General features: G+C 36.8%; 2 protein-coding genes across 5 annotated transcripts in view; one reads left to right on the top strand and one right to left on the bottom strand.

The window, feature by feature from the left end:
• ttll11 (tubulin tyrosine ligase-like family, member 11) overlaps window positions 1-11,462 on the top strand; it is a 48,898-nt gene extending 37,436 nt beyond the window's left edge. For both annotated transcript variants that reach the window (XM_073839910.1, XM_073839909.1), the window contains 3 exons: window positions 4,853-5,089; window positions 5,344-5,450; window positions 10,365-11,462. In XM_073839910.1, the coding sequence (XP_073696011.1) occupies window positions 4,853-5,089; window positions 5,344-5,450; window positions 10,365-10,639 (619 nt within the window). In that variant the 3' untranslated portion in view covers window positions 10,640-11,462. The remainder of the gene's footprint in view (window positions 1-4,852; window positions 5,090-5,343; window positions 5,451-10,364) is intronic.
• A 2,775-nt stretch (window positions 11,463-14,237) lies between these two features.
• The window catches only part of dab2ipb (DAB2 interacting protein b), a 130,606-nt gene continuing 123,047 nt past the window's right edge, over window positions 14,238-21,796 (bottom strand). For all 3 annotated transcript variants that reach the window (XM_073839708.1, XM_073839706.1, XM_073839707.1), the window contains one exon: window positions 14,238-17,779. In XM_073839708.1, the coding sequence (XP_073695809.1) occupies window positions 17,612-17,779 (168 nt within the window). In that variant the 3' untranslated portion in view covers window positions 14,238-17,611. The remainder of the gene's footprint in view (window positions 17,780-21,796) is intronic.

Below are 21,796 nucleotides of genomic sequence, written 5' to 3'. Positions count from 1 at the left end.
TTAACTGATTTTGTCTTCTGGGAAACAAAAGTCTTCTGTAGCTTCTGAAGGGCAGTACTAAATGAAAAAAAAAAAAAGATATTTAGGCAAAAGTACACAAAAGTGCATATCTTTTACACCCCTGGCTCTTAATGCATCATTTTTTCCTTCTGGAGCATCAGTTAGCATTTAAACCTTCTGTAATAGTTGCATATGAGTCCCTCAGTTGTCCTCAGTGTAAAAAGATGGATCTCAAAATCATACAGTCATTGTTAGAAAAAGTTCAAATACGCAAAAAAGCTTGAAAACCAAAGAATTTGTGGGAACTGAAGGATTTTTATGAAGAACAGTGAGCAGTTTAACTGTTCAGGACAAACAAAGGACTCATGAACAACTATCACTAAACAAAAAAAAACAAAAAAACAAAAAAAAAAAAAAACAGTTGTGTATCATTTAGGTACCAACACAGTATTAGAAATCAAGTGTGTGTGTAAACTTTTGAACAGGGATCATTTTTATAAATTTAACTATTATTTTCTTTTGTGGATTCTTTTGTAAATGATTTTTTTTTGTGAAATATCCTATTCAGATCAGTACTAAATAAAAAATAATATGCATTTTGTATGATCATTCTTATTTTGGTAAAATATTTAACATTTGTAGCAAACCTTACAAATATCTTCAGGCTCATGTGATTAAGTTAAACAAATTACACTTTTCATTAGGTAATTAATTTAACTGAATTTATTTTGTCCTAAATATTTAACCCTTTTTTAAGCAAAAGATGAAACCTTAAATAAAAGAACATGCTCACCAGAACTTTTTCTCCATTTCCTACAAGGAAAATGTTAGTGTGTCATAAATAAATTTTCATAAACAAATAAACCATCTCCTCTGTAGGGTGGAGCAAACATAAGCTCATATTGGCACAAAAGATTGAATGAATATAATAAATTAAGTATACCCAGACAGAAAGTTCTTCATACCCAGTCACGATCTCTTTCATCTTGTGTCCTCCTTTCAGTCAACCTGAAATAACAAACCTTCAGTGACTGCGATGACGGTCTGAATTAACACACCGCTCACAAACTCTTCTGATTCAAGCCCTTTGATGCTTTTTGAAGCTATTCCGTCCTGAGTACAATTGTCACGGCTAATACTGACAAGTACAAAGTCACTAAGGATTTACGAAGGCAGAATGTCTTCACTAGTGTTGTATAATGACAGCCCATTCCTCGCAGGGCTCTCCAGTTAGATTTGTGCTGCTCCTCTAGTGTTGTCGATCACGTTTTGTTGGACCAGTTTATCTTGCACATTTCCAGAGGCTTCTGTGGGAAATTAGCTGAGATGACCCTGAGGCAATTTGATGTTTATATTATTCTATGTCATGTATGCGTATGTTAGACATACAGTATGCTATTCAATTATTTTAATAGTAGCATGCTCCCTCGACACTGTTTGGCTGTTTATAGAGCCTCTGGCTGTCACAGAGACAGTTGTGATATCTTAAAGGAATATCCCAGGTTCAGTACCCCGACACGTAGACTGACACGTAAGAGAAGAAATTGTTGAATATAGTTGTTATTTTATTAAATTAAGGTTGAATCACTGATGTCACATGGACTGTTTCAACAAAGTCCTTACTACCTTTCTGGGCCTTGAATGTGGTAGTTGAATTGCTGTCTATGCAGGGTCAGAAAGCTCTTGGATTTCAATAAAAATACCTCAATTTGTTTTCCGACGATGAACAAAGGTTGTTTGTGTATTTGGGTAAACCCATTAAGTGTGTTAGTTAAGTCTTATCTCTGTCGTTAATACTTTTACCCTGTACTGTAATTCTCAAGTCGCAACCTTCAGGTCAAAAGCTGTGAAGTACATCTACTTGGACTAAAAGTGCAGGGTTACTTACACCACTGTCTACACACAACAAACTGCTTTGGCTCCTCGGCCATCTGGGCTCAGTGCACATATGAGAGGACTGCAGTCCGCTCTGTTGGTTTTGTGATTGTTAAATAATTGTTTTTCATTATGTTGTCCTTGGGTAAGTGAGAGAGAAAGAGGGATTTAATGAGAGAAAATTCTAAGGCAAGCTATTCACTGAGGATTTCAGTTTTCTTTATTTTTTAGTCCTTTGGTTTGAAGTCCTCCACTCTCCTATCTGACAGATTTTCTTTTAGGCGTTGTGCTATTATCACAAAATCAATCCGCAAACTTTAGATGATTTGAGTGTTTATTGTTCTTATTTAGCTTTTTTTTAAGTGACCTTAACTTTTTTCTTTTATATGGAAGCTGTTTTTGCCACTGAATAAAAATGGTTATTGCAACTTTTTATCTCACAATTCTGACTTTTTTTGTGTGAGATATAAACTCGCAATTGCAATTTATGTCAGAATTGTGAGATATAAACTCACATACTGAATATATACATGTGAACTGCGAAATGTTGACAGCGAGCCGGTTCCCTCTTGACTCCTTCCTTTGCGTGTTACATCACTTCACGTTCAAGTCCTCCACGCGCTCTGATTTGATGTCTGAACAGCCAATCAGAGCGCTCTCTTTCCCAGACGGCCCCGACAAGCCCGACGCCGATTCAACATGTTGAATCGGGCAAACTTTGGCCGACGCAAGCCCGACGAAATCCGACGAGAGCCGACGTGCGGAACACACCGAACCGACGCGCTTCACCGACGCCCACCAACTGCCCGACAAGGCCAGACGGCCGATCGTCGGCTTGGTGTGTCCCAGCCTTTACAGATGGGATAGGATTCTTAAGCTGGAATGCAGTGTGTTCTTTTATCTGAAAATAATAGCTTCTCATTTAAACCAATAAGTTCAATTTTGGTTTCATCCATCTATTAAACCATTTTCCAATAGTCCTCTGGCTTGTCCACATGATCTTTAGCAAGCAGTTTTCTTTTTCTTTGGTTGCTCAGTGTTCTCCTAATGGTGGACTCATAAACGTTAACATTAGCCAATGTGAGAAAGATCTTTAGTTGCTTAGAAGTTACTTAGAAGTTACCCTGGGAACTTTTGCAACCTCGCAGACTATTACACGTTCTGCTTTGGAGTGGTCTTTGTTGGTCGACCACTTCTCAGGAAGGTAAAGGTGGTCTTGAATTTCCTCCATTTGTACACAATCTGGCTGACTCTTTAGAGATAGTATTGTAACTTTATCTAGCCTGATGAGCAACATCAACTCTTTTTCCGAGGTCCTCAGTAATCTCCTTTCTTTGTGACATGATTCACTTCCACAAACATGATCAGACTTTGATAGATCCCTGTCTTTGAATAAAACAGGTCACATACTGACTCTTGATAGTCATTGCACTAACTGAAAACACATCTGCACAGATTCTAATTTCACTTTAAATTAACTGCTAATCCAAGAGATTCACATACTTTTGCAATGCACAGATATGTAGCACTGGATCATTTTTCTCAATAAACAAATTACAAAGAAAATATTTTTCTCTCACTTGTTTGATTGGGTCCTCTTTGTCTACTTTCAGAATTTAAAGGAGTAGTCCACTTTCAGAACAACAATTTACAGATAATTTACTCACCCCCTTGTCATCCAAGATGTTCATGTCTTTTTTTCTTCAGTCGTCAAGAAATTGTTTTTTGAGATAAACATTTCTGGAAATTTCTCCATATAATGGACTTAAATCGTGCCCCGATTTTTGAATCTTCAAAATGCCGTTTAAATGCAGTTTAAATGCAGCTTCAAATGGCTGTAAAGGATCCCAGCCGACGAAGAAGGGTCTTGTCTACCGAAGTGTTCGGCCATTTTCTTAGAAAAATATATTTTTATATACCTTTTAAGCACTGAAACTCGTCTAGCACTAGGGCTTGTAGTGCGCGTTCCCGACTTTACATACTCACGTCGAAAGGTCACGCGTGACGTATGCGAAACTACAGACCCAGTGTTTACAAAGCAAACTTGAGAAGAGAGAAGTGCAACGCAATCAAATACTCTTTAGCAACAAGGTACAACATAAAGTACAACGATGTCGGACGACTTTGAAGCTGGAGGAGCACATGAGATGGAGTTTTTCACCGTTTCCTACCTTTTTGAGCCGTAATACACAGACGATGAACTCTGTCAGAGAGAGAAAACTGCGACAGCCGCGGCGGCGATACAAGCCTCAGGCAGACTGCGTTCAAACAAGATGGTGGTGCAAGTGTGGAAAATGCCAGCCATTTCCAGCAGAGCAGGAATCTCAGTGCTGTCACGACTGGACCACATCTGTTCCACTGTTACAAACAATCGGCGAGTAAGGTGATGGGACTGCTTCAAGCATTCGCTGCGTTGCAGAGCACGGTGGACGCAGTACGTAAAGTCGGGAACGCGCACTACAAGTCCTAGTGCTGGACGAGTTTCAGTGCTTAAAATGTATGTAAAAATATATTTTTCTAAGAAAATGACAGAACGTTTCGGTAGACAAGACCCTTCTTCGTCGGCTGGGATCGTTTACAGCCATTTGAAGCTGCATTTAAACTGCATTTAAACGGCATTTTGAAGATTAAAAAATCGGGGCACCATTTAAGTCCATTATATGGAGAAATTTCCAGAAATGTTTATCTCAAAAAACATAATTTCTTGACGACTGAAGAAAAAAAAAACACATAAATATCTTGGATGACAGGGGGTGAGTAAATTATCTGTAAACTGTTGTTCTGAAAGTGGACTACTCCTTTAAATGAAAATCTGATGATGTTTTGGGTCATATTTATACAGAAATATAGAAAATTGTAAAGCGTTCACAAACTTTCAAGCAGCACTGTATATGTAAAAATTATGGATGTTTGTTTCATTGAAAAAAAATAACAAATGAATACGAGTGTGTTAAGTTTAACCTTCCTGTGCCAACAGGTCAAACACAGGGGGCGGTTCACCAGAAGAAGCTATTGTTGTGGAGACAGGAAGTGATGAGAAAGAAGGCTCGGCGGATTCTCTTCCATCTTTGTGTTTAAAGCAAGTCTTCCCTAAATACACCAAGCAGTTTAATTACTTGCGGGTCGTGGAACGCATCGCTGCCATTTTCCTGCGCTTCCTTGGTGTCAAAGGAACCATGAGACTGGGGCCGACCAGCTTCCGCACCTTCATCAGGCAAGTCATTAGTTTCTGTAGCTCAGCCGTTAGAGCGTGGCATTAGCCAAAGCTAATGGTAAAATGGAAACCTTGAAAGCAACACCTGCAAAATAATTACATGTAAATGTAATGACCATTTCACTGCCTCAAATTGAATTTACATAGATTTAAGTGTAATGGATTCTGCCTCATAGTGGCTCTTAAGGTTTCCATTGTCAAAAATAGGCAACGTTCAGATGTTACGTACCACGTTAATCGAGCGTCTCCTTTAGGAACTGCAAGCTGAGTAACAGCAGCTTCTCGATGGCTTCAGTGGACATCCTGTACATCGACATCACGCGTCGCTGGGCTGGAATGCTCCCCGACTCCAGAGAGGCAGGCAAGCGGCCCACCAATCATGATGCAATTTACAGCACATCTTCACTCCCGAGGCCAATACACAATCAAAAAGCTGTTAAACAGCCGCCGATAAAAGACACACTTGCGACTATTCATCATAGCGTATTTCCCCTCGCATACAGTCATAAATGAGATCGTCAGGGGAGATAATTGACAAATAAATTCACCTCTTCCTTCATTTGCCCAGTGCTTGTAAATTGGAAAAATAGACGTCCAATCAGCTAATGCCACATAACCAAATTTTCAAGCTCTGCCTCAATCTTTCATATTTAATTCTTCTTTTTTTTTTTTTTTGCTTTCACTTTGAAAAGATACTTCGGTAATTGGGAACATTTTGGTTGTGTGCCAAAGCTAATGTGCCCACAAGTCATTTCTGCTTTTAAATGAGCACTGGTAATATTCTTTGTGATGGTGCATTAGGTTGGGTCATGCTAGCATCGTTTTCTTGGAGGAACGTATGCAATGAATAATGCATGTCAGGCCTTGCTTCTCCTAATCAAAAGAGAGAATAAATATATACTTGAGTCTCTGTGCTCCTAAATGGCCAGAGTGGATTGATGTGAGCTGAATTCCGGAACGTTTCGGAAGGTTGCACTGAATTTGGTCGTTAGCGCCTTGCAGTAGGGTATCAACACACACACACACACACACACACACACACACACTTGCAGAAGACAGACCGTGTGTCGAGAGGAAAGTAATAACTGCTGGATAAGGTTGATATTTATAAATAATAGAAGTGGCTGTTTAAAGGAGGGGATCGGACTGTTTATCCCCAGGAAGAGGAGAAATAGTGCTGCCGTAATCTTCATTAATAGTAATACATTTACTTTTGAGGAATGCTGACTTGACACTCGGACGGACTGCTTAAAGATGGAATCCCAACCCCGCTGTCCATCCCAGAGTTAAGTCTGCTCCATTTGACATGATAATGCTGAATTCTTTCAGCGCTCCTCATTAGTCTGCTTAATGAAACCCATTTTCTCCTTCTGGAGAACAGCATTGCTTATTAAATGTGGCCATCCATTCTTAATGTACACATATTTCTGACCAGCACAGCGGGCCACCTCGCTTTCCCTTCTAGATGTTTTTCACGGCTCCATCTTGTCCGCAGCGAGGGCTCATTAACGCTCAGTATATGTAGTCAGACAAGTGATCTGCATCCACTTTCAGGCTCAAACCCCCTGAGGGTCCCAGGGACCCTTAATATCACCACAAGTGCCTTCCTGTTGAAATGCACGGAGAGAATATCACTGCTTTCTCTCTCTCTTCATGTTTAAAATGTACAAAGTTTTCCTCTTTAAAAAAAGAAGCCGTTTGTATTCCTCTCCCTTGCCTCTCAGGCTCAGACGTGACCTTGAGAAATTTGCTGCTGCTGATGATTTGGGCTTGCAAATGAAGTTTTTAGCAGGAACATAAATAAACCGTAATTAAGTTTTCATCAGCATGGAGATACGACTGCACTAAATAATACACAAATGAAGCCCTATTAATTAATAAACGAGCAGAAGGGAAAATCTGCCATATGTACACTTCTGATTAAAGCCTCTTTTAGCTCGAAAATAATGTCACTAATGGCTTTTCTTCATACCTTTCAGTATGCTATTTATATGACAACTACATGTATTGTCTTGGTTTGTTTGGAATTACTATTGCTCTTATTGTATAGTCAGAATATGTGACCCAGGACCACAAAACCAGTCATAAGGGTCCATTTTTTTTTTATTGAGATTTATTCTACATCATGAATAAATAAGCTTTCCATTGATGTATAGTTTGTTAGGACTACAGCTATTTGAATATCTGGAATTTGAGGGTGCAAAAAAAATCGCCTTTAAAGTTGTCCAAATGAAGTTCTTAGCAATGCATATTACTAATCAAAAATTAAGTTTTGATATATTTATGGTAGGAAATTTACAAAATAAATCTTTATGGAGCATGATCTTTACTTAATATCAGATGATAAAATGGGCAATGAAGTCCTGTAGACTTAAATTAAAGGATTACTTCCAGACTTAAAACTTCCTGATAATTTCCTCACCCCAATGTCATCCAAGATGTTCATGTCTTTTTTTACCTCAGCTGAAAATAAATTAAGGTTTTTGAGGAAAACATTTCAGAATTTTTCTCCATATTGTGGACTTCAATGGTGGTCAGTAGGTTAAAGGTCTAAAATGCAGTTTCAGCGCAGCAGCTTCAAAAGTGCTCTACATGATCCCAGCTGAGGAATAAGGAGGGTCTAAATCACCTTCTTAAAAAAAAAAAAAAAAAAAAATGAATATACTTTTTAACCACAAATGCTCGTCTTGCACTTAGTTCTGCATCTGCACATTACATAGTCAAGTTGGAAAGACGTACCGACTTAGTGTTTACAAAGTGTATGTGCAAAGAAAGTAAAACATTCTTTACAAAAACAGATAAAACAATGATGTTTACCCTACACAGATGATGAACTAAACATGAGTGACCTTTCCAGTGTATTTATGCAATGTGTTAAGTCATAAGCCAGGTTTCCATCTAAAGTTGGAAATTTAAGTTAGTCCCACCCTATAGCGCAAAGTCACATGACTTTTTTTTTTTGGTGCACATGGATGAATTTAAATACATCTCCATCTCCCATTATTTGAATTAACCCACACAATTCAGTAACCACAAGTGAGCGTACAAATGTTTATACAAATTAAGGATTTTTTTTTTAATTTTGGTGTTTCCTTCACTAATTAACTTCACTAACCAGTTCTAACGCCATGGCAAAAGTTTGAGCATTAACCACTTTTTGCACAATTTAAAAATCACCTCAAGCGAGCGTAAAAACGTATTTACGAATTAATGAGCTTTGACGTTTTCCTCACTCATTTCTGATGCAATAATTTTAAAATGCGCTTAAAAACAGGGTGATGGAAACAGCTATAGATTTGTGTTGCAGAGATAGTGGAAGACGAGCATTTGTAGTTAAAAAATGTATACACTTTTTCTTTTTTTTTTTTTCTTTTTTTAGAAAATGACCAATCGCTAGGTAAGACCCTTATTCTTGGCTGGGATTGTGTAGAGACATTTTGAAGCTGCTTTGAAACTGCAGTTTGGACCTTCAACCCCTTGAACCCCATTAAAGTCCACTATATGGAGAAAAATCCAGAATTGTTTTCCTCAAAAACATTAATTTCTTCTCGACTAAAGGCAGACAGACATGAACATCTTGGATGACATGGGGGTGAGTAAATGATCAGGAAATATTTATTCTGGAAGTGAACTAATCATTTAAAGGAAGGAGCTGAGTCATATCAGCGTCCCTGTAAATTCAGTATGAAATTTCAATTCAACCACAGAATCAGTTTTATAAATGTTTATTTATTTTTAACAATTAATTCTTTATCAGAATGTCACAACTCGATCACCTAGTGAATTTAGATTTTTCTCTGGTGACGTATGCCTGACTTTTCTTAATTATTTTGTCTGCTCCTCCATGCAAGCTCTCATTCATCTAATTTTTGAGTGCAACACCCACATCTCAAAATCCAATCAACAACTGATGAATAGATGGAAGTTCCCGCTCTACATTTGTTCGCTAAACCATTACACTTGAATGTACACCACAATGTGAATGAAAAGATCTGTCGACACTTCCATTTTATCACTGTGCAAGCAGAGTTTTTATCTGCTTGACTGAGGAAAGAATGAAATCTCCAATGTTCCCGTAACCCAAAAAACTGACAAGGGTATCATAAATTCTGCTTTCTAGTATCATAAATAAGTGCTGCTTTAAACTCAAATCTCCCAAAAACAAACCATACTTTTCAGACCATTCAAGCTAAGCACATTCAACATTCACAGTAAACAACCACACAACTGTCTCTTTTAAAGGATTACTCTACTGCCAAAATAAAACTTTTCCTGATAATTTAGTCACCCCCATGTCATCCAAGATGTCATGTCTGTCTTTCTTCAGTCGCAAAGAAACTGTTTTTTGAGGAAAACATTACATTATTTTTCTCCATATAGTGAACTTCAATGTATGGAGAAAAATCATGGAATGTATTCCTCAAAGACATCAATTTCTTTGTGAGTGAAGAAAGAAAGACCTGAACGTCCTGGATGACACTGGAGTGAGTAAATTATCAGGAAATGTTTATTCTGGAAGTGAACTGATCTTTTAACCAGTGTTGTTTTTGACAACCATCTTAGATTTAGTCTTAGTCTTAGTCTTTTGGACTAAAATGCTTCTTAGTTTTAGTCAAATTTTAGTCACTTCTATATGTGATAGTTTTAGTCCAATTTTAGTCGACGAAAAGTCAAAAAGGTTTTAGTCTAGTTTTAGTCAAAAAAAGGGAAAAAAGTAGTCTTTTAACAAATTAATGTAGGTCAGTAAGTATTTTGCTGTTGGGTAGTGTCACTTATAAGTTCTGAAAATAGCAGATCTATAGTTCAACACAATGTGAGCTTCCGGATTGACTATTTTCACCAATAATTACAATAATGAAGGAATGTTTTAGAACATAAAAGACAAACAAGGATGGAATGCTAAAACGGCTTGCCATACTAGTATAGCAAAGAGTATTTAATGCTAAAACGGCTTGCCATAGCGGCAGATACTTTTTAAGTTTTAATTGGCATGCACAATAAGCGGAAATGTCATGTATTTTAAACGTCTGACGGACCACCCACTAACATTTTCGTCTATACTCGTCTCGTCAACGAAAACTCACACACGTCTCGTCATGTTTTAGTCATCAACGAGCCATTTTTATCTCGTCATCGTCTCGTTATCGTCATGAAAAAAAGTGGCGTCAACGAAATGATTTCGTCATCGTTGACGAAAACAACACTGCTTTTAACAAGAAATTGATTGGTTCTTTTTGAGCATTAAGTAAAACAAAGCTTTCTCTCTCTCTTTCAGGAATGTGTCTTCAGGCATTTATTGAGGCCTTCTTTTACCTGGCAGCACGCAGGTCCAAGGCTTTACCTCTGCGGGAGCAGGTGGTCTTGCTGCTGGAAGTTTGTGAGGGGGCCCTCGAGGGCCAAAGCCACAGCGAGAAGCCACGACCACACCGATCGCACACAAACCCCGCCTCTTCTCAATCATCAGCGCCAACCACGTTCAGCTCCCCTGCACTGACACGCAGACGCCAACGGCCGCTGCAACTCTCTGCTAAAGCAAACACAGAGAACTGACAATCTCACACACACAAACAAACAGCTTCATGTCTTCTGAGGAACTTCCAGAAGGCAACGCAGTGTGATTTTGAATAAATAAACAAAGAAGGTAGAATAATGAACTGAATTTCATAACATAAACAAGCCAGAATAGAAGAGGACCTTGAATCATTCACTCCTAGCTGAAGTTGAATTATCACACTACACAGACAAATGTAACTGAAGATATACATGAGTGTGTTCTGATGCCAGTACACTGACACTCAGGCACTCGTCACGAGCATGTGACTTGCGTCGCGGTGCTCATACAGTATGCTTACCTTCAGGTAATAGGCGTAGGGTTTGTGTGAATCAATCACTGCAGGGATGAAATCACAGGATTCAGAGTTTCTTAAAGGGATGAGATATTGTCATAACACCACTTCAGAGAAGCAGCTAATTTTCTCAAATGGCCACCTTTAACTGACTAAGCAGAACAACACGGTGGCCTTTTGTTAGGAAATGGTGTTAACACCAGGACATGGCACCAAGTGCACTCAAAGTTTACTAAGTTGTGTTTTATTTATACCCACAGAGATTTATTATTTATTGTTTTTCACTTAACCGAGTCATTCACTGTAGCCGTGTATTGACTGAACTGCTTCTGCATGTAAAAATGATGACAGAAGGGAACAAAAAAGGTTTGCTGTGGTTTAATGCAAGTGGACATCTCACAAGATTAGCACATATTTACACAGATCATTTAACCCTCATTTAATATCACATTGCAGCTGCAGGCATTCACAAATTAGGCTTGACTGAGATGTACTTTTTATGGACATGTTGAATAAACATTGCATTTGAAAAATGTTGTTGTAGGTTTTTACTTTTTCAGTTATATATATGCACACACATATACACTTCCATTCAAAAGTTTGGAGTTAATAACATTTTTTAATGTTTTGAAAAGTCTCCAAAACTTGGCGGCAGTAATTTGATCAAAAGTACAATAAAACAGTAATATTGAGAAATGGTATTACAATTTAAATTGTTTACTATTTTAAAGAGGACATATCATGAAAAATAGAATTTCTCTGTGTTTAAGTGCTATAATCAGGGCCCCGATGTATCTACCAACAATGTAAAATTTTTTTAAAAAGGACAACCCAGTAACTTTGTTTTTGGTAAGTCACTCAGATTTCGCTCTCACCTTGACGTAGAAAGGGGATTTTATTATAATATTACCGTCCCTTACTCTGCAGGTTTCCACCAATGGCACTGCCATTTTGTTTTCGCAAGCTACAACAGTGTACCAGTTCTAACGCCATGGTAAAAGTTTGAGAAAAGCATGCTAACTGTTCTGTTGATGGCTGCACAGATGAGCACAGAACACTATTTAGAGTCCCAGCCTCAGATGAGATGAGACGAATATAAACATTCGATTTCTATCCCAATTGTTTACCTTCACAGACATAACCGACTGTTTTTGTAACTCATTTGTATTTTTAACATAAACTTGTGTGTATTTGACAGTTTAAGCGCAATAAGACATGAAAGAGAACTTTAGTACTTACATCCCGGGTGACAGCCACTTTCTGTGTGTGTTCTTCGGATGTGTGCGCTCAGAAAATCCCTAGATCAGAAGTTTAAACTTATGTGGCTTTAAAACGTATGGTTTCATCGCAATAAACATGATAATCAAAACCAAACAGATGTTTTTTTGGCAGAGTATCTGTGGTACGAGGTGTAAAAGCACAGCTCTATTCTGGAAAAAAGGGCGGGAAGAAGCAGCTCATTTGCATTTAAAAAGGCATGCACAAAAACTATGTGTTTCTGCTTCCACTCAAAATGGCCTTTTTCAAAATGATATAATAAATGATCTGTGCGGTATTTTGAGCTGAAACTTCACAGACACATTCTGGGGGGACACCTAAGACATATATTACATTGTAAAAAGGTGCATAATAGGTTTCCTTTAAAATATTTAACCCTCAAGCATCCTTTATATTTGGGCAAAATCTTTTTTTTAAATATATATTTTCCTTAATCTGAGTGGTACGAGACTTGGCTACTTTTCCTACGTTTGCCACCTGAACACACACAATGTTTTTTGACTTAATTCAACAAAGTTAAGTGGTTGAAAAACAAACAAACAAACAAACAAAAATCCTTAATTTTTCATTTGTGGACAAAAATGGGCACCCATAGGAAATGAATGGGAAATACTAAAATTTGTCTAATAAAAATCAATAAATCCAACAGAATGCAGATCATACATACACATAAATAAAGGTGTGAGCCTATACAGCATTCTCAATGCTGGCAAACACACACAAACGCACAAACCCTTATATAAAGCACTGAATGAGCCTATAACAGCAAGTTTTTTATTTTTTATTTTGTCGAATAACAACAGTCACTCACACATACAAAACCAAAGAATTGGATGAGCCAATAACTAAGCTTTTTTTGTGCCACTTCAAAGTCCTACTGCAAGATTTGTTAAAGGATAACTGTTGCCAAAATGCAATCTGGGCTGTTTTTGTTTTACTGTAAACCAGTGTTGTTTTTGACAACCATTTTAGACTTAGTCTTAGTCTTTTGGACTAAAATGGTTATTAGTTTTAGTCAAATTTTAGTCACTTCTATATGTGATAGTTTTAGTCCAATTTTAGTAGACGAAAAGTCAAAAAGGTTTTGGTCTAGTTTTAGTCAAAAAAAGGGGAAAAAGTAGTCTTTTAACAACTTAATGTAGGTCAATGTTTATTCTTACCTGTTTGGGACCATTTTTTTCCATTTCACTTTAATTTATTGAAATTTGACGTTTTTTTTTTTGTTAGAAACTGTCTGTAAGCATATTTTGGCATCTTTGTACAGTCTCATCCAACTCAAATTATTGCTATTGGTATTTTTTATATTTTTATACCATCATATGTGACAAGCTGTCACCAAAATTTTAAGTTTTGGCTCTCTGAACTTACTGGAATGATTTTTTTTTTTTTTTTTTTTTTACTGAAGTAAAAGAAATATTAAATATAACATAAAATAAGCATATTTTACATAACAAATGTGCTACTTTTAGAGGTAAAAAAAAAAAAAAAAAAACGCCCAAAAAATAGCAAAAATTTAGTTTTTATTTTATCGAAGGCAGTGATATGACATTTATTTAAAATAAAAAATTAGGATCACACCTGAGACCTTTGTGCCCAAATTTGTCCACAAAGGACAAATTAAGGCTGCTATACGAAGGATGCTTGAGGGTTAAACTGTAATTTATTCCTGTGATGGCAAAGCTGAATTTTCAGCAGCCATTAGTCCAGTCTTTAGTGTCACATGATCCTTCAGAAATCATTCTAATATGCTGATTTGACACTGAAGAAGCATTATTATGAACAATGGTGAAAAGTGTTGTAATGATCTTAACAGCACATTTTTTTTGTAATATTTATTCTTGACTTGTGTAATTAATTTGTGAGACTGCCTATAAGGAATTGGGTACTTTGGGTTATAAGGGTATAAGTACTTTGGGTTCAGAAATGGACCATCAGTAGGTTGAGCATATCCAAGAACATCTTGAGCTCTCACATTACCCTTTTGAACTGATTTATTCCATAATGAAGACAACAAAGCAGGCATATGAAATAACTAAATAAAACTTTAATAATTCTAGTTGCAAATGTACATAAATTGCACAGCCACAATTGTATAGTTCTTAACATGGACAAATTTCTCTGTACATTATTGTTCTTGTCATTGTCCTAAAACAAGGCAAGAGTCCAGGCAATACTTTACTTTAAACATACTTACAAAAATCTTTTCTACAAGGATTATAAAACATACAACATATTTTAGGTATTCATTTATAGATTTGTATATCTTTATATCATTTATTTCACATAGCTACTATTTCACATTGACTGCTTTGAGGAAAAAAAAAAAAAAGCGATGCGCAAATAGTTTTACTTACAAAAGTTTCCTAGACTTTGAGAACTGAAATGAAGCCAGATAAAGACACATCCGATGAAAAGAACCGAGACGACAGCAAGTCTTTTTCAGTCAATACTGTTCTAAACAACTATTTCATTTTTTTTTGTTTGACTCACTAGTAGCTTCATGTGGATGAAAATAGACATAATGACTCTGCAAAGCCTCCGACCTCATTAAAAACAGAACATGAACAAACAGAGAAGTTGACATCCACATCTGTGAGAGAAAACTTGTGAAAAATAAACATCGCTTCCCTTTTGTGCAACCACACGAGCCCCGAGCCAAGTTTAAAAGTTGATCAAATGAATTGTAAATGACTCTAGATACCAATCTGCCTTATACAGACAGTGCTGAAGCATTTAGTTCATGCAAAACTACTTTACCAGGGCGTCAAAAGAGCATGTGATTGGCTGAGGTATGTAACACAGTCTACTTGATAATCTCATGACATTGTTTGTGTGGAAAAGTTTATAGCGTTTAGCTACAGTGGCGCAAAATGATAATGCTACAAATTAAACTGAATGAGAAATTAAAGCTTCCCTGGCTTAATGATAATTGAGTTTGCTACCTGTTTGTAAACCCAAGTGGACACGACAAAGGGGAAAAAGTGCATAGTCTTCAAAGCCTTTGAGAAGCTGGGGCGAGAGATGTGCTTTGTGCTTGTTAGATTGCTAGATCTGATCCCACATTTCAGCCAATAATGTATCAATGTCCTGCAGTTCCTGTGAACCTTGATTTATATAGAATATTAAATTATTCACACAATACTCCATCACAGAGCTCATATACAGAGAGGATTCCCCTTAAAAATAACATCTCTATCTACACATCCCATGACAGGCTGTCTTATAATGTATCTGTATCTCTCAAAATAAAGACGTGTCGTGTGTCTCGCTTCCTCAAGACCAACGAATTAAAGGAAAACGGCAGCTCCACGCTGCGCCTCAGTGCCGAACAAGAGTTGTCATATGTGGTATTAAATACAAAAATATACAAACTCTAAATGTTGAAATGTAAAGTGTGCAGCGATTTGGACCAATGAGCCAACACATACAAAAATAAACACGCTTGTACAAATGACTTAAAAAGGCTTCAAAAATTAGACTGAAGAAGAAAAACCCCATGAAGGGAACATGCTAAAAAGCAAAACTCTCCCAAACAATGTAGGAAGAAAACATGAGCTACAGAAGGCAGTTTTCAAAACGTTCCGGTCAATCGTGTCTAAAACATTCACTCTGCTCCATCTGAGCAGTCTGTGCTAATTCAAAATCTTGGCATATCTAAAATGGACCTGAAATACAGTTGAGGTCAAAAGTTTACATACACCTCGCAGACTCTGCAAAATGTTAATTGTTTTATTAAAATAAGAGGGATTATATACATTTAGTATTGAACCTGAATGAGATATTTCACATAAAAGATGTTTACGAGAAACTAACAGTAAAATTTAGTTAAAAAAATTATCCTGTTCAAAAGTTTACATACACTTGATTCTTAATACTGTGTTGTTACCTAAATGATCCTCAGCTGTGTGTGTTTTTTTTTTTTTAAGTCTAGTTATGGTTGTTCATGAGTCCCTTGTTTGTCCTGAACAGCTAAACTGCTCGCTGTTCTTCAGAAAAATCCTTCAGGTCCCACAAATTCTTTGGTTTTTCAGCATTTTTGTGTATTTGAACCTTTTCCAACAATAACTGTATGGTTTTGAGATCCATCTTTATACACTGAGGACAACTGAGGGACTCATATGCAACTATTGCAGAACGTTCAAATGCTCACTGATGCTCCAGAAGGAAAAACAATGCATTTAAAGCCAGGGGGCGAAAACTTTTGAACAGAATGAAGATTCTTATTTTTGCCTAAATATCATAATTTCTTTCAGCTATTACTGCCCTTCAGAAGCTACAGAAGAGCAGTACTAAATCAGTGAGCGTTTAAACTGTCTGTAATAGTTGAATGTGAGCTCCTTAGTTGTTCTCGGTGTAAAAAAAAGCTGGACCTCAAACTATACAGTCATCGTTAGAGAGGGTTCAAATACACAAAAATGTTGAAAAAATGTCAAAAAATTTGTATGACCTGAAGGATTTTACTGAAGAACATTGGACAGTTTAACTGTTCAGGACTCATGAACAACTATCACTAAAAAAGAAAAAGAAAAGCTATGGATCATTCAGGTAACAACACAGTATTAAACAGGGTCATTTTTATTTTTAAGTTCAACTATTATTTTCTCTTGTGGACTATATGTAAACGTCTTATATGTGAAATAGTCAGTACTAAATAAAAAATAACATGCATTATTTTGGCAAAATAATGAACATTTTGCAGATTCAGCAAGGTGTGTGTACACTTTTGACCTGGACGTGTTCGTTCCAGTCAAAACTGATAAAACAACTTGTGGATGAAGAATGTTAAATATATACTTTTTAAAATCTACGCACATTATAATCTATTACAAATGTTCATCTGAACTGTAAAAACAAAATAAGAATAAGGACTGAGGGATATTTCAGATGCAACATTTTAAGGCTTCTCATGATGGAGAGACAAAGTGCACTATGTAAGGAGAAACAGAAAAAGGAAGAGAGATATGGAGGAGAGCGCTAATTTCTCCACAAAGCATTGCTCATTTTGTAGTTTCAGTCATTTCATATTAGAGACCATTATAAATTAATGTTTCTTTTTTCCCCAAGGCTGTATGGAGAACACCTATTTTAAAGCAAGTGAAATGACTTTTTTGCAGTCTAGAAGGTTCTAGTATCTGTATAATGTCACCATGTTAGCAGTATTGTTTTTTTTCTTTTCTTTTACAGTTAGTTGTTGTGAAACACGAATGAATGTCTAGTGGTGTGTCCTAACATGAAGTACTTGAACAGTAGTCTCACCAGTGGATGTCTAAAGTGGGTCTTGCTCCACGTTTCCAAACAATCGCTTTGCAGACCGTCGAAGGTCAGTGTTCAGTATCATCACCTGCAGTATTTCTCTCAGTTTTCACTTACAGAATATCTGCACACTTGCTCATGTCGTTCAGCAGTTGGAGCTGTTGCGAAACTCCCCGTTCTCTGTGATCTGCAGCTTGGTGGGGTTGGTAGGAGAGATGCCGTTCCGTGTCTGCATGCTGTAGCGCTCCTTCAGCTGTGACAGGGCGCTCATTAGCCTCGCGTTAGCCGCGTCCAGAGATGCTATCCGTTTCTCCTGCAGAGAGAGACAATTTCAGCACAAATCAAAAAACCAAAAGTCATGTGAAAATACCAACACCAGCAATTTCAGCAAAGACTTTTTATGAGTAACTGTTTGGATGGTAGGTAGGGAACGGGAGAAAATAAATCGACCGCCTGGCAAATTGTAAACATAGCCCAGACAGATCAAGTGATGTTTAGGGAAAATTTTGGTCATGTCATTGGCTTTTAGGTTCTTATGTTAAAGGGATAGTTCACTCAAAAATGAAGATTCTGTCATTAATTACTCATGTCGTTCCAAACCTGTAAGACAGTTCATCTTCAGAACACAAATGAAGATATTTTTGATCAAATCTGAGAGCTTTTTGACCCTGCATAGACAGCAACGCAACTCACATTGTAGGACATTGTTAAAATAGTCCAAGTGAGATCAGTAGTTCAACCTTAATTTTATGAAGCTACTGTCTATGCAGGGTCAGAAAGCTCTCGAATTTCATCAAAAATATCTTAATTTGTGTTCTGAAGATGAACGAAGGTCTTACAGGTCTGGAACGACATTAAGGTTGAGGAATTATTGACAGAATTTTCATTTTTGGGTAAACTATCTCTTTAAGTTCAGTTCTCCTGCCAATGGATTAACTGACACATCCCACATGGTTGTATCAGGACCTTCAAAGTGAATGTATAATTCTGCATATATTTTCTGAACATGAGTATGCATAAGACATTTAGTTTGGTTGATCTCCAGCTAAGCAATGCCAATAATTCTGACCACACAATCTGAGTCACTTTTTTGTTCGGAATACTTGTTTTTTGGCTAAAGGGATTGAATATACTAACATGTTTATTTAAAATTCTTTTTACTTTGCAAAATTGCTGTACATCATCGATTAAACTGTAGGATAATTACATATAAAATCATGCCTGTCGTGATCTGGTTTGTGCCTGTGACCAAATCACAGCTGTGATGTTATTTGTGGAATCACTCAACCTCAAGTGTTTAATTGCTTGTTTCTTTCCTAACACGTGTATTTGAAAGGAAACGAAACAAACCATTTGGTTTTCTGGGAGACTCTAAAAATTTAAATTTACAGCATAAAAATGTACATGCATTTTCCTTGAATTCACACTCTTTTGTTGTTTAGATTTCAGAGACATCAGCCAGGAATACTTTTGTTAGGCTGTATTGGTGTCATCTTAATCTGCAGAGCAGAGATTGCGTATATGACAGCCACACTTAAAGTTTAATAAAAACTAGGGGTGGGCATAGATACATTTTTTAATCTAGATTAATCTAGATTAAATCTTGGAATTAATCTAGATTAATCTAGATTAAAATGGCTAATTTGAATTCTGCTGAAGGCATTCAGAATATGTGTGCTACCCAAATAATGACTAAAAGTAAGTCTTCGAGAACGGGCCAGGTGGCGCATTAGATCAGGCGCTCATCTCCTGTTTCCAAAATGCATCACAAACTGCTTGACAATTGCATTTACAACATAATTAACTATACAAACTTGTGTAACCAAGTACTTCTGCGCAAAAGGCTGCACGACGTGCGCGTTGCCGTTAAATTCACAGACGCGCACAGGCATGGATTTCTGCGTGCATAGCCTTCCATTAAACTGCGTTGCTTTTAGAAGCGTCAATTCAGTTGTTGCATATAGTTTAATGTCTTTATTTCGGGATTATCAAAGTAAATTCTAACTCAAATTTGAGATTTTACTGGGGCACAGCAGATTTTCACTGGGGCACGTGCCCCAGTAAAAAGGGTCTAGCAACGCACCTGCCCTGAAGCGGCTTCATAGCTGCATCCATGTTTGCACGTCTCATTTGATGTGGTAATTTCACAGAAGTTGAAGACTCTTTCTCGCCCCCTACAGTGCAATTCGACTAGGTATACGTCATCCGCGCTAAAATATCAAGGTGAAAGTCATCATATCTTGCGTAGTTTAGACCCAGCTCCCAACCCAACTATGAGAATAGATTAACGACAATATTTTTTTTATCGCCCGATAAGAGTCTCACGTTAACGCAGCACGTTAACGCCGATAACGGCCCACCACTAATAAAAACATTTGTTTCTTTAAAAAAACTAGAGAACCATAGGGCTTGCTATCGAATGACAGGGGGGTTGTGAGATTTTGGTGTAATGGCAACCTTCTGGTAAAGATCTGTGAAATTCTTTTGATTTGTTGAAATGTTAACATTTCAAGGGATAGTTCATCCAAAAATAAAAATTGTGTCATTAATTACTCACCCTCATGTCGTTCCAAACCCGTAAAGCATTGGCTCATCTTCGTAACGCAAATTAACATATTTTTGATGAAACCCGGAGCTTTCTGACCCTGCATAGACAGCAACACAACTACAACATTCAAGGCTTAGAAAAGTAGCAATTACATTATTAAAATAGTCTATGTGACATTAGTGGTTCAACCGTAACTTTATGAAGCTACGAGAATACTTTTTGTGCTCAAAGAAAAAAATAACAAAAATAACAACTTTATTAACCCTCTGGGCCTCCTCATTAAGGGGTCACACTTGGCTCCCTCGCGGTCAAAAGTGACCGAAGCCTTAAAAAGTAACTTTTTTTTTTCTTCAGGAAAATCAATTAAATATATTTTTGTTCAATAATATTTTGTCATTATTATTTAGAATTTTGAGCATTTTTTATGAATCTATGCAATATTTATACAGTTTTAATGAGCAATTTTTTCCCAGTAGATTTATATTTTATATTATATTTTTTAATTAATTATGTATTTATTATTTTTCAATAAATACAACATTTCACATTAAAATAGAGTAAAAGCATTTAAAATCCATTTTTTTAAAGTGAAAATTGCACCATCTAGTGGCATAAAAAATAAAAACTTGTGTAATGCCATGTAAACTCCTGTATCTCCCTATATACATATATACAGGGGCTTTGGGATTCCTATTGTTTTTTTTTTCTTTTTATTGTTTCTTCATTTTATTAGGCTTTGCATTTAGAAATATATTCAGACATTCTAAAAGATAAATTTTGGCAAGGTTTAGATTTTTTTTGATTGGATAAATATCAGGTTTTGCATTTTTCTGCTTATTTCTGTGTGTCTGTGTGTGTGTGTGTGCGCGTGTGTGTGCGTGTGTGTGTCAGTTCTGTACTTTTGTTATTTTAGAGTGTCAGTCCTTGCTTGCTGAACACTTCTTTTCAGCACAGTTGCTCATTTGTAGATTGTATTACCAAAAGATTATCTGAATTATCACATTTTGTCGTATTTCCCATTCATTTCCTATGTCGGTCATTTTTGACCGCGAAGGAGCCAAGTGTGACTATTTTTTTTTGGACCCTTTAACATATCCGAATCATGTCACTGATTTTTTTTTGTACTCACATAGCTAATGCAACAAAAGTCACCAAGTGTCATCTCATTCTGATGAAGCTACGATTTTTAAAAATTCAAAACATAAAATTTTTCGGTCAAAAATGACCGAAGAGGCCCAGAGGGTTCCTCTCTTCCATGTCAGTCTTCAATGTGCGTTCACGACAGTGCCACACGTTTATGATGCAGGAGCTGGCATTTTGACATAGAATGTCCATCTCTCTTAGCTCATTGTCTGTTTATTCTGGTTCAAATAAGTAAGGCTGGGCAAAAAATTGCAAGTCATGCTTTGTTGAAATGATCAGACATATTTACAAAGACTGTTTTATGTACAGCGTGCGTAAAACTTCTGCTTGTAAACAAGGCGCTGCATATCCAGGTTCTACGTCAGAACGTCAGCAGCACCACACGAAGACTGACACGGAAGAGAAGAAATTGTTGAACAAAGCTGCTATTTTTGTTTTCTTTGCACACAAAAAGTATTCTCATAGCTTCATAACATTACGGTTAAACCACTGATGTCACATGGACTATTTTAACAACACCCTTACTACCTTTCCAGAACTTGAACATGGTAGTTACATAGCTGTCTATGCAGGGTCAAAAGAAAGCGCTCAGATTTGATCAAAAAATCTTAATTTGTGTGCAGAAGATGAATGAAGGTC

This window comes from Garra rufa, chromosome 5, assembly GCF_049309525.1.
Source record: "Garra rufa chromosome 5, GarRuf1.0, whole genome shotgun sequence".
Lineage (NCBI taxonomy): Eukaryota > Metazoa > Chordata > Actinopteri > Cypriniformes > Cyprinidae > Garra > Garra rufa.
This window is presented reverse-complemented; position numbering and strand designations above follow the sequence as displayed.